The 13,664-nt window shown below is 47.3% G+C and overlaps 1 protein-coding gene across 1 annotated transcript in view; it reads right to left on the bottom strand.

Annotated features, from left to right (window-relative positions):
- Positions 1–13,664, bottom strand: part of RTTN (rotatin) — a 329,764-nt gene that overhangs the window by 259,221 nt on the left and 56,879 nt on the right. The window contains exons 11-12 of the mRNA XM_040353902.1: positions 10,654–10,769; positions 10,038–10,208 (exon numbers count right to left, since the gene is read on the bottom strand). Coding sequence (XP_040209836.1) covers positions 10,038–10,208; positions 10,654–10,769 — 287 coding nt within the window. The remainder of the gene's footprint in view (positions 1–10,037; positions 10,209–10,653; positions 10,770–13,664) is intronic.

The raw sequence follows: 13,664 nt of genomic DNA, 5'->3' as shown, positions 1-13,664 counted from the left end.
TATATATATATTTAGCAGAGACCCTAAAGAATAAAATGGTGGTTGTTGCAATATTTTACGTCACACTGTATTTGTGCAGCGGTTTTTCAAACGTAATTTTTGGGGAAAAACTATACTTTAATTAATAAAAAAACAACAAAAACAGTAAAGTTACCCAATTTTTTTACGGTTTGTTGTGTTCCAGTACAGTTCTGTGCAAAAACAAAAAAATGCAGCATGTTGTACTTTTTTTTTTTTCTGCACCGGACACTGACTGCACCAGTGTGAACTACAGCCATTGGTAAACATGGAAAACACTGTGCATACATTTTTTCAAGCAGAAAAAGAAAAAACACACTGGACTGCATCTGGTGTAAACTAGCACTTGGATTTTTGTCTAGCAGAGGCAGAAAGCTCACTGGATTTCTGGATAAACTTTTATTTTATTTGTTTGCACTTATATAACAAAATGCTTTTGATGATATATTTTACAGACCAAGAGCAGACCCCTTTTGCACTGAGCTGCGGGCGCGTTAGTGCTAAAGCATCGCTTGTTTTAGCGGCCCTTTGGTGCGGTTTAAGCAGCTTTACGGCAGCTAGCCGGACGTTTGTAACCCCAAAGAAGGGGTTAAAAACGCCCGCGTTGTGGTGCTTCCAAAGCGCTTTTGAAATACTGTCCATTTATTTCAATGGGCAGGGTATTTTGGGAGTGCCATCCACAGCGCTCCCAAACCGCCCCGAAGATGCTGCTTGCAGGACTTTTCGGAACGTCCTGCAAGTGCACCGCCCCAGTGTGAAAAGACTCTCCTTGTGTTGTGATCATGCAATAAATCATCCATTTGGACGCTATTCATGTCGTTCCATGGTGTGCTGGAAAATATCTACATTGTGATTTGAACCAGTTTCCAGCTGGTTGTTGCTGCAGCACCCTAATTTCAGAGCTCATCCAGGAATGTGTGCGATGGGAATATGAAGTATGTCCAGTGTGAAAAGACACACTGAAATGTATGGGAGGCGCTTTTCAGGTGTTATTTAGAGGCTATTTGTAACGCTTAGGCCCCGTACTCACGACCAAACATGTCTGCTGAAACTGGTCCGCAGACCAGTTTCAGCAGACATGTTTGGCCGTGTGTAGGCCCGAGCGGACCATTTTCGGGCGGATCGGACCTGTCCCCCCGACATGTACGGACGTCTGTACAGACCTACCGTACATGTCCGGCCGCCCGCCATCCCTCGCATGCGTCGAATGACTTCGACGCATGCGTGGAAGCATTTTAAAGCCAGGCCGCCCACGTCGCCGCGTCATTGTCGCGGCGACACCGCGTCATCGACGCGGCGACACCGCGAACACGCCCCGCGTATTGTTTACGCGCGGACCTCTGTTCGATGGTGTGTACAGCCATTGAACATTAGTCCCCGGGCAGACATGTCCGATGAAAACGGTCCGCGGACCGGTTTCATCGGACATGTCTGCTCCTGAGTACTCGGCCTTAAACGCCTAAAAAACAGCCTCACTGTCAAAGGGGTATAAAAGTGTTTGTACAGGGGGCGTGGCTTGGCGCGCGACGAGGATGGCAGCTTGTTGAGACGGCTCCCAGGCACACACGGCCCGTTAGCAAACTATACCCGACCACAGGCTCCCAGATGCCTGGTAAAAAGCTCCATTCTACGCCCTCATCCCGCCCGAAGCGGAATCCGGCGCCTTCATCGGCCAAAAACATTGCAGAGCTCTTCAAGCCGAGAACAACAGGCCGTGGTGTCGCCGCCAGCTCCAAGATGGCGCCGACACGCCATGAAGAGGACTATAGTGACGACTCGCAGTCTGCTCCTGAGGGCTCCGTACACAGTAAGTCCTCACCTGATCACCCACTAACCCTGGCGGACATGTCAGTGATTGCTGCTGACATTAAAGCCACTTTCTCAGCGGCCCTTACCGATCTGAAAACGAGCATGATAGTGCTCAATGAGAAAATGGTGGCCACGGAATCAGCGGGGAAACGCAGAGATAGGGCGATACAAAAGATAGAAAGGGTCACTATGATTCATGCCCAACATCTGATAGACATGAACCGCCACATCGAGGACCTCGACAATAGAGGACGAAGATGTAATGTACGTGTACGGGGCATCCCAGAATCAGTGGACCCAGACCAAATTGTTGTCACATTGAGGAGTGTTTTTAACAGTCTACTAGAGAGGCAAGAAGACACTGAGATAGGCTTCGTAAGGGCGCACAGAGCGCTGCGGCCTAGAGGCCCTGATACAGCACCGCCGAGAGATATAATCTGCTGCCTGGAGAACTATGCCCTCAAAGAGGACATTATGCGCAAAGCCAGAAGGAACGACAACATTATCTTTAACGGCTCTACCATCATGCTGTTCCAAGACCTTTCACAAATAACACTGCGCAACAGGAGAGCCCTACGCCCCCTGCTGGAGAAGTTGAGGGAGAGGGATCTTAGATACACATGGCGCTTCCCTTTTGCCTTGAATATCTCCCATAATGGAAGACAGTACACGCTACGCACTCCAGATGAGCTTCCCGAGTTCTGCGAGGTCCTTGACCTTGGTCAGATTAACCTACCCGATTGGTACGCGGATTTCTTGCTTCCGCCAGCAACACGCAGCCCACCGGACTCGCCGTTCTCCACCCCGGACAAGAGACCGATGAAGCGGTCCAAACAGGCTCGCAATGGAGGCCCAAGGAATGACACTCCAAATCGCTCTGCTGATGCTCCGGGGAGACGACCCGAGGACTGACCGTGAGTTTTGTCTGATCGCTACCTTTGTTTCTACACTGTTCCTGTTACAATTATTTTTCCCTTTTTTTTTATATTATTATCGTTATGTTGCTTTTTGCCTCATATGCCGGGACCATAACCCTCCAGAGGACTACTCCACGCAATCGATGTGCCTCTGCACCCCACCCCACTGCTCACAATCGATCACAACGATCACTTCCAGCCATTAATCTACTGCCGCCTGATCGAACATCCCCCCCTGACTATAACCCTGTATGCCTGAATCTCTACAGCAATTTTGAGCTGACTGTTGGTTACCTGAGAACTGACAAGGTCACCATTACCGCTCGTGCGAGCTGCTCGGCCTAGTACCCTGCCCTGGACGTGGCTCTCTTCTAGGTACGAAAACACACCTCCATGTTAGGATCTATGCGACACTAGACTGCATGAGAGGGACCCCGTGTGTATAACACGATGCTCTACAGGCGGGGTTGGGGGATCAGGGACCCTGGATGCCCTATATCCTTTTTGTTAGCTGGTCCATGGAATCATCAAAACTGCTTAATGCCTGAGTTCATTTAATGTTTAACTTTGTTTTTTTCTTCTTCTTTAACTTAAGGCAAGCTACCATTGATGTGCTGGAGGGTGGGAAAGAGACCGTTTTCAAGTTCTAATATCGATTGTGCTGTTCTGGGGGTTATGATGCAGTTTCTCTCAAGAACTCTATGTTAACGTTCTGGCAGATCTGTTCACACTTAGGTTGAGTATTTGTTGAATAACCTGCAAGTTTGATCATGATTGATCATGTTTTATAGGGCTGTGTGTGCCGCCCGTTGCTTGGCAATGTCTGTCTGAAATTTTACACTTTGGTTTTACTTTTCTCTTTTTATTTTGTTGTGCCTGTACGTTCAGACAGTTACTTGCCTGAGGTACTGACATACCGTTGTCGTTGCCTCCCTAATACCCCACAAAGTGTCCTGCCATCCTTTTGGAGTTGCGGGACACAACATTCACTGCAAACGGACTCACCCCAACGGAACCGATTTCGGGCCCGTGGGGGAGAGCCTCTGTCAGTTGACCTTCTTCTTCTGACTCCATTGCTACTTCATTTCTTACTACCCTTCTCTCTTACTTCTGCACTACTCCCTGTCCTATCTTACACCCTCCCTCCCATCCCACATTCCCCATCCCACCCACATCCCTAAAGTATATTAATCTACCCGCTACATAGCGAAACTGATAGTCTCTGGGGTGTTGTTGCTGACTTGTCTCCTGCAGTTCTATCCTACCAGGTTGCCTTACCGACAGATCACGCTACCTGAGAAGTTCGATATGGCCTACTCCTCTTTGGGGACCAGTCCACTGGTGATATCGCATAACGTCAGGGGGCTGAATATACCGGAACGTCGCTCAACCTTACTAAAGGAGCTAAAAAAAGGTAGGCCACACTTTGTGTTCCTCCAGGAGACCCATTTTAGAACCAACCAAATCCCTAGACTCTTCGATGCCCACTTCCCAAGTGTGTTCCACTCAACCAACAGTGAGTCAAAATCAAAAGGCGTGACGATACCGATTAGCAAGAATGCACCCTTTCAACCCACAAACCAGTTAAGCGACCCAGGGGGTAGGTTCATCTTTGTTAAGGGCACATATGGAGGTTCACCAATGACCCTTGCAAACGTCTATTTCCCGAACAAGGCGCATGGCACCTTCTGCCAGAAACTTGTCAGGGAACTCGCCGGGTTTGCCAATGGCTGTATCATCCTAGGAGGGGACTTTAACGTGCCCTTGAATCCCCTGGAGGACACCTCTAATGGGAAATCATGCATCACCTATCGGCTCCTAAAACGACTCAAGGTGATGCTACAGTCTCTAAATCTGATCGACACCTGGCGTTTCTCGCATCCGGGAGGACGTGACTTTACCCATTTCTCGGTCCCTCATGCGAGATACGCCAGATTAGACTATCTCTTCATCACGCAACGTGACCTCACGAGATTGACGGGTGCGCACATAGGCATTCAGACATTTTCTGACCATGCTCCGGTGTCGCTCTCTCTGGATGCGACACACCCCACTGGACGCTCACCCACATGGAGGCTTAACGCATCCTTACTGACCGACCAGACTACACTTGCCTCTTTGACCAAATCCCTGAAAGAATTTTTCATGCTTAATGCCACCCCGGGATCAGATCCACTTGCAGTATGGGAAGCGCACAAATGCACGGTTAGAGGAATCTTGATTAGTATTGGGGCAAAATGTAAAAGAGAAAGAGAGGCCTTACTGCATAAATTGTCCACCCAAATTAACAACCTGGAGGCTCTCCACAAACAGTCGCTCTCCATTGATTCAGCCAAACAGCTGCTTGAATTGAGATGCGAATTACAGCAGATCCTAGACTTTTCAGCCAAGCGTATGTTGTTCTTCAAAAAACGACTCTACTACGAAGCGGGTGACAAGTCTGGTAGATTCCTGGCGAGAGCGCTCCGTGAGTGCTCCTCCGCCAACAATATTGCTGCCATACAAAGAGAAGATGGGGGATTGGACGTGACGACTGAAAAAATCGCAAACCATTTCCACAACTTCTACATGAAGCTCTATAACCTCCCACCTCAGCATAGACAACCTCACATGATAGGCGATAGACCTCAGCTCATAAGGGAATACTTAGCCAGGAGTGGCATCCCATCACTCACAGACAATGATGTTACAAGCCTAGAAAAACCTATCACAGTGGAAGAGATAGGAGTAGCGATAGGACAGCTGAAAAACAATAAAAGTCCGGGACCGGACGGATATTCAGCTATTTACTACAAGACTTTTACTGAAAGCCTTGTGGTCCCCCTTAAAAATGCCTTGAACTCACTGTCTATACCCAGAAAGGTAACCCCAGATTTTCTCTCGGCCCACGTGGCTGTCATCCCAAAGCCAGGTAAGGACCCCACGTCATGCTCGAGTTATCGTCCCATTTCACTTCTCAACCTGGACGTGAAGCTATTCGCCAAAATACTTGCCACTAGACTTAGCCCACTGCTCCCCGGGTTGATCGGTCTTGAGCAGGCAGGGTTCATGCCGAACCGAGAAGCTAAAGACAATGTTACTAAAACCCTGCTGCTGATTCATGCGGCGAGGGTGCGGAAGATCGAGGGCCTTCTCCTCTCCACTGATGCGGAGAAGGCCTTCGATCAGGTGGCGTGGGACTTCATGACGGCGGTATGCAGCAGGGTAGGATTTGGCCCCTGTATGATGGCATGGGTGGCGGCGCTATATCAACACCCATCGGCTCGTCTAAAAATTAATGGTAGTCTCTCCGAAAAAGTAGAGATTGCTAACGGGACAAGGCAGGGATGCCCGTTGTCACCCCTGCTTTTCATCCTTACGCTCGAACCCTTTATCAGACTAGTCAAATTAAATCCAGATGTGATTGGGTTTCGTGTAGGGGACAGTGAGTTCAAGGTTGCGGCATACGCCGATGACCTCCTCTTTTTCTTGTCATCCCCCCAAGTCTCGCTCCCTAATTTAATGAAAGAATTCGCCCAGTATGGCTACATGTCAAACCTAAAAATAAACTACACGAAATCGGAAGCTCTTAACGTTTCGCTACCAGACAGATTATTATCCCAGACTAAGGCAAACTCGCAGTTCCGTTGGGAAGGAAACGCTCTCAGATACTTGGGGGTTTGGCTAACCCAGCATCTCAAAGACACGTTCGAGCGGAATTTTTCGCCGTTACTTAGGGAATGTGAGAAGGCTCTCAGTGGATGGGACCTGAAACATTTTTCCTGGTTCGGTCGCGCGGCCATAGTCAAGATGGTTATACTGCCCAGATTCTTGTATCTGACACGCACGCTCCCGATCGCGATCCCGCATCGTTTTTTCGCTACCCTGAACTCAGTACTGCTGCGATTCCTTTGGTCCGGGAAGAAACCCAGAATCAAGCTACTTAGTTTGACACAATCTAAAGATCTGGGAGGGATTGGCTTCCCTGATTTCAAACAGTACTACCAAGCGTCCCACTTAGCAAGGATCATAGACTGGCACTGCCATGGCCACTCAAAAGACTGGATAGCGTTAGAGAATGAACTTAGTCCCATGACCCTCCTGTACTCACCGTGGTTGTCGTGGCCCAAGTGTCCACCTCACCTTCGTAAAAACCCACTCACAGGAACCACTTTGGGGATTTTTCACTCACTCGCCAGAAAGGGAAAACTCTCTACCTTTCCTAGTCCGCTTACCCCTTTAGCTGACAACCCTGAATTCACACCAGGGGTCGACACCCCGACTTTTAAATTGCCTCGCACCAATGGTCCTCTACTGGCTGGAGACTGCTTTGTAGGGAATACACTCAAAACTTGGCCCTCACTCAAGTTAGACAATGATCTCCCTAACATGAAACAATGGGCATATTTCCAACTACGAAGCTATTTAAATGGATTGGGGAGTTCGGCTAATCTGTCTAGACCACAGACGGTTCTAGAATCAACCTGTCATAAACAGGAACCAGTGGCCAAGGCCACTTCGGTGGCCTATTCATGGCTGAAAAGCACAAATGAGGAAAATTTAGACAAACAAAAACAAGACTGGTCGGAGGATCTAAACTTAGATATTACAGACAAACAGTGGCAAAAAGTATGCACATTGGCACATAAGTGCTCCATCAGCACAAAACTGCAGGAGACAAGTTACAAGTTGCTATCCAGATGGTACAATACTCCGGAGAGGCTTCATAAGTGGGACCCTTCAAAACCAGACATATGTTGGAGATGTAAAGCTGCAGTGGGATCACTGCTCCACATTTGGTGGACATGCCCCATGATTTCTGCCTTCTGGCAGGAGGTGTGCGATGTTATCAAGCTGATTACTGAGACGTCCATGGAGCTGTCGGCCGCGTGCTGCCTGCTACACCTGTCCTCCTTCTCGCTTACCCGCTACAAGACTTCACTGACTAAACACTTGTTGAATGCGGCTAAATCCCTCATCCCCCTTTACTGGCTATCCACTAGGGTGCCTACGGTCAAAGAGTGGCTTCGCAAAGTGGCGGAGGTTCGCGAGATGGAGGATACGTTGGCTCAAGATAGGGGGACGGCCGAGAAGTTTCTGGACACCTGGCGGCCATGGTCGGCTTTTAGGTTTTCGAAAGATTTTGAATCTATAATGCAATGAATCCACATTGGAGATTCTACCGAGCCTTGGTAGGCACGTAGTGGTGATATTGGCCCCCACACTGATGATTGATTCGGTGACACAGTTACAGGTAGTGTCACTGCCGCACCCCACCTACCCCCCCCTCCCCTTCCCCATTATCCTTCCCCTCCCTTTTCCTTTCTTGCTCTTTCACACTTCTTCTCGCCTACGATATCACCTCTGATATCTCTTATTACTTTTGGCTCTCTAAACTTAAGTGTAACCCCTACGTACTGATACGTTTTTGACATGAGTATGAATAATTAATTCCCTTAGTATAACAACTACCTATGCAATGTTAATGACTCCAGGTATTCTCTTGCATTGTCACCTGTTTCTCATTTTCTGCCTCACTCTGTGGAGTTGCTTAGTGGTATATGTATCAGACGTGATATGCACACAGCTGCGTCTGTGTTGAGTCATCCTTCGTATTTCTCTTGTTTTCTATTGACTTCAATAAACAAAACTTTTGAATGAAAAAAAAAGTGTTTGTACAGGCACAAGGGGCCAGATTCACAGAAGAGATATCTCTCAGAGTATCTATGCGACTGATTCATAGAATCATTTCCGCATAGATAGCCCTTAGATCCGACAGGTGTAATTGACTTACACCGTCGGTTCTTAGGATGCAGTACCTCGGCCGCCGCTGGGTGGAGTTTGCGTCGTATTCCAGCGTCGGGTATGCAAATTAGCAGTTACGGCGATCCACAAAGGTTTTTCCCGTCGTTACGTCGGCGCAAGTCTTAGTTTCACGTCGCAAAGTTAGGGCTGCTATTAACATGGTGTAAAATTACTCCACCATGTTAAAGTATGCCCGTCGTTCCCGTGTCGCTTTTCAATTTTTTTTTTCCCGGTGTAAGTACGTTACGCACGTCGCGATTCACAAACACGTTGCGCCGCCGTATTTCGCGCAAAGCACGTCGGGAAAATTGCGAACGGAGCATGCGCAGTACGTCCGGCGCGGGAGCGCGCCTAATTTAAATGGTACCCGCCCCATTTGAATTGGGCGGGCTTGTGCCGGACGTGTTTACGATACAGAGCCGCAAGTTTACAGGTAAGTGCTTTGTGGATCGGGCACTAACACTGTAAACTTGCGGCGGTGTAACGTAAACAGGTTACGTTACATGGCCGCAATTGTATGTGAATCTGGCCCAAGGTTTTTACCTTCATGCATATGAAGGTAAAAAACCTTCTGTGTGCAGCAGCCCCCCAATACTTACCCGAGACCCCTCTTGATCCAGCGATGTCCACGAGAGCCTTGGCTCTCCGGAGATTCGCACTCCTAAATGGCTTTTGGCAGCTATGGCAGAAGCTGCTCTTAATCACAGTCAGTGAGCCAATCAGGAGACGAAGGGCCAAGCCACAGCCTCGTGTGTGAATGGACACAGAGTCGTGGCTCAGGTGCCTACCTGTTTGGGGGCACCCGACAGGAGAGAGGGCTAGGAGCCTTGGTGCGGGACCCGAAAAGAGGAGGATCCGGGGCTGCTCTGTGCAAAACTATTGCACAGAGCAGAGTCGTGGTTCAGGTGCCTACCTGTTTGGGGGCACCCGACAGGAGAGAGGGCTAGGAGCCTTGGTGCGGGACCCGAAAAGAGGAGGATCCGGGGGTGCTCTGTGCAAAACTATTGCACAGAGCAGAGTCGTGGTTCAGGTGCCTACCTGTTTGGGGGCACCCGACAGGAGAGAGGGCTACCTGTTTGGGGGCACCCGACAGGAGAGAGGGCTACCTGTTTGGGGGCACCCGACAGGAGAGAGGGCTAGGAGCCTTGGTGCGGGACCCGAAAAGAGGAGGATCCGGGGCTGCTCTGTGCACAGAGCAGGAAAGTATAACATGGTTGTTACTGTAGAATAAAAAGAAGCTATAGTATTACTTTAAACCTAATGTTGTACAAACGTCATTACGATGCCTTGAAATGGGCAACTAAGAAATCAATACCAAGAGTTATATACAAACAATTTGTAGCTCCGGCAATATATCCAAAGTGTAAACTCACTCCAACACGAGCTGCAGATAGCAGTTTAAAAGGGACGACCATCGAGTCTTAACGGGGAGTATTAATATTTACCAAAACAATTCTGAGAGAGAAGCTTAAAAGGTTTTGCATTTCAGGATTGCTTTTAATCCCTCACCTTTTCCACGGGGAGAAGCGTTTGCAGCAGTCGCATTGTAAAAAGAGAGATGCTGATAAATGCCATTCTGTGGTTCACAAGAGAAGAGTCAGGCTTCTCAGAGCTATTGTTATTTTTATGATACAATATAACCTCCCCAAGTGTATCCAGCACGAAAAGCAGTTTACATCTCTGTAAAAAGAAAGCACAAAAGTGAGTTTTTATTACATTATTGGAATAGGCTTAAATCATATAAGAGATGTGGAATTTATTGCATCTGTGCTCAAGAAAAAGCAAACCCTTTCCAAAAATCATTTATAATCAAGTTCATATTTTGCTGGATTGTTGTCCATGCATAACCTTTCAAGGAAGAAAAAAGAAAGAAGAAAAAAAAGATTAGAAAAATAAAAGGTGTTATTGACAATGTCTCATTATTTGCCTTCCCCTTGGTTACCACAGCAACCTGCACTGCTGCTTAGGCCTTCCATACCCTGGTGAACAAAGAATGCTTTGTGAGCATGTTTTTATTGATGCAAACTTAATATAGTCTGGATGGCTGGTATCAAAATTTAATTGCTGGTCAAAGATATTTAGTGCATAGCATGTTGTTTCCATAATCACAATGTTGCTATCTCACCAGTTCTTGTCCTACGAGACTTCGATCCTCCCATACGTTTTCTGAAATGGCATCACAAAGCAGTACCAAGTTTTCGTTCAGCAGTTCAAGGACAAGTCGTATCATCTTTCTTCTTTCTGTATGTGTAAAAAAAAAAAAAAATTTTTGTTATGCCAATTCATAAACCATGTAATAACTACCGTATTTATCGCGGTATAACGCGCTCCCGCGTATACCGCGCACCCCTAAAGTGGCCCCCAATTCTGTGGAAAAAAAGTTTTTTTGTTTTTTTTGTACTTACAGTTTTGGTGTCTTGCGCGGCGTCCATCGGCGGCCTCGTCGGGTCCGGCGTCCTTCTGCGGCTTCGGGTGTCTTCTTCGGCGGGTCCGGCGTCCTTCTGCGGCGGGTCCAGTGTCCTCTTCGGCGGGTCCGGCGTCCTCTTCGGCGGGTCCGGCGTCCTTCTGCGGCGTCCTTGCGTCCTTCCCGCCACGAGTTTGAATACTGCGCCGGCATATACAGAGCGCAGTACACTCGTGAATCTTCGGGCAGGCTCGGCAACTGTCGCGCTGACGTCCTGTACGTACAGGACGTCAGTGCGAGAGGCGCCGAGACTGCCCGAAGATTCACGAGTGTACTGCGCTCGGTATATGCCGGCGCAGTATTCAAACTCGTGGCGGGAAAGCGGGTATCGCGTATATCGCACACCCACGATTTTGCCCTGATTTTCAGGGCAAAATAGTGCGCGGTATACGCCGATAAATACGACTAAGACTGCAGGGGAGCCATTTTTGCAGGCACTTTACAGGTGCTATTTTTAGCCCAAACGCCCCAGTGTGAAAGGGCTCTAACTGTTAGATTTTATGAGATGAAGGGCGGGGAAAAAAAATATAAAAAAAAAAAACGACCTAACATATCAGCCCAAAAAAATAAATCGGCATTATATATCAGCCATCGGCCGCCGCGATTTCTAAATATCGGCATCGGCCAGAGAAAAACCCATATCGGTCGACCTCTAATGTAAACCCACTCTCATCCTTTCTAAACTACTGCCATAGTGCTGATCTATAAGGATATGCATGCCTCTTGCATGTATCATTACCTGTAAAATGTCTCCCCTCTGTCTGTTATAAGAACTGAAAAACTGCAGATTCTGTGGGTGGGTCTGTTGTCTGGAGCTCGGTGGGTGGAGTCGTGATGTCAGTAGACTCTGAGCCCTCCTCTACACTCGACTTGTCAACATGCATTTTCTCTTGTGTATTCCTTACACTAAATTCTGCTATGATCACTAACATCCAGTCAAAATCCATAAAAGTAACCACATGACTTCAGAAAAGGAGTGGGGGTGGGATTTAAAAAATAATGCCCGTCTCCGGGCTAGTGCATGAGATATGTAAATAACCTGTCACTCACAGTAAGGGGGCGGAACGGACTAATGTTTTTCTCTGTAAGTCCGTTTTATTTCACTGAATAAAAGAGGATTGCTCAGATCTGGATTTACGCTGTGTGGCAAGACTTGGCACAGATGATAGGAAATCTTTTACTCTACATTGTGACATAAAAAAAAAAAATCGGGTTTACATCCATTTTAAGGCTTCATTTCCATGGACGTTTTTACAGCCACTTTCTTTAGCCTTTTTTACAGCTTAAAAACGCCTGTCCATGTTATTTATTTATTTTTTTTGAGTTGGAGCTCAAAAACGTCGCGGTAGCGTTTTTAAACGTTTTTTAACGTCTGGCGTTTTTAGAGCTCTACTCTGCTTCAGAACGCACTGGTCCTGTTTTTTTTTTTTGCAGCTTAAAAACGGCTCAGCCATCTAAAGCTCAAAAACGTCATGGTGGGCATGAGGCCATAGACTAACATGGAGAGACGTTTTTAAGCTGCAAAAAACGCTCAGAAAAGTGGCTGTAAAAACGTCCATGGAAATGAAGCCTAAGGCTGCATTCACATCTATGCGACAGCGGCGTACGGCGTACGCGGCGTATTTTGCCGCGAGTGTGTATCTTTTTTTTTTAGATTCTTTCCATTGCTGTCAATGGGCGAACGCCAATGTCGCCTGAAAAAAAGGGTCCGGGACTTTTTTCCAGGCGACAGGCGTTCGGCGTCTATGAGATGTGAACCATCTCCATAGACAGCAATGGGAATTCTCCCCTCTAGCGGCAGAAGCGTCCGGCGTTTTGTCGCATAGATGTGAATGGAGCCTAAAGCTTTCAAGATGAGCTTCTAGAGGTGTACCTCCTTCATCAGTTTGGAGGAGCACATACGTACTGTCAATTCGGATACAAAAGTATCAGTGCAATACATAACTTTTAGGTTTGTGAGGACAGTTTTCTAAACATTTACCCCATTCCTCATTTTGAAGCAGCACATTTATATACTATCAATCCAAATAAAAAAACTCAAAAAGTATCTATTGACAATACAATAAACAAAATCTAGCATCATCACCAGCATGAAAAAGTAGTAGGGGAGAACAATACAAGTAAACTTCAGTGTGAATGAATGCCTTTCTTTTTAGAGATAAAAGGAGTATAGTGACCCAAGGAATTTGCATCCGTAAGGAATCTAGCGGGTTAAGAACGAAACCATAGCTCAGCCTACTGAGACCATTATGGCTGACTGAACCTAAAAATGTCCAACCACAACCAAAGGATTTAACTTTGAGTGGACTGTTTTTTACACATGTTCCTCTACAAATTTTTTTTTATATTTCCAGAAGTTAAAATGTAATACAAATCTTGAGTTGCACAAGAGGGACGTAGTCAATATTACCAAGATTTTGAGGTAAGGTTATATTGTCAATTGCTTTAAAGTGGATGTCCACTGAAAAAATTAAAAGTCAGCAGCTACAAATACTGCAGCTGCTGACTTTTAATATTGGCACACTTACCTGTCCTGGAGTCCAGCGCCGTCCGCAGCAGAGGACGAGCGATCACTCGTCACTCTGCTGCCATCCTCGGTGAGGGAACCAGGAAGTGAAGCGCTCCGGCTTCACTGCCCGGTTCCCTACGGCGCATGCATGAGTTGCGCTGCG

This window comes from Rana temporaria, chromosome 5 (assembly GCF_905171775.1).
Source record: "Rana temporaria chromosome 5, aRanTem1.1, whole genome shotgun sequence".
NCBI lineage: Eukaryota > Metazoa > Chordata > Amphibia > Anura > Ranidae > Rana > Rana temporaria.
Note: the sequence above shows the minus strand (reverse complement) of the source record. Positions and strands in the feature narration are given on the sequence as shown.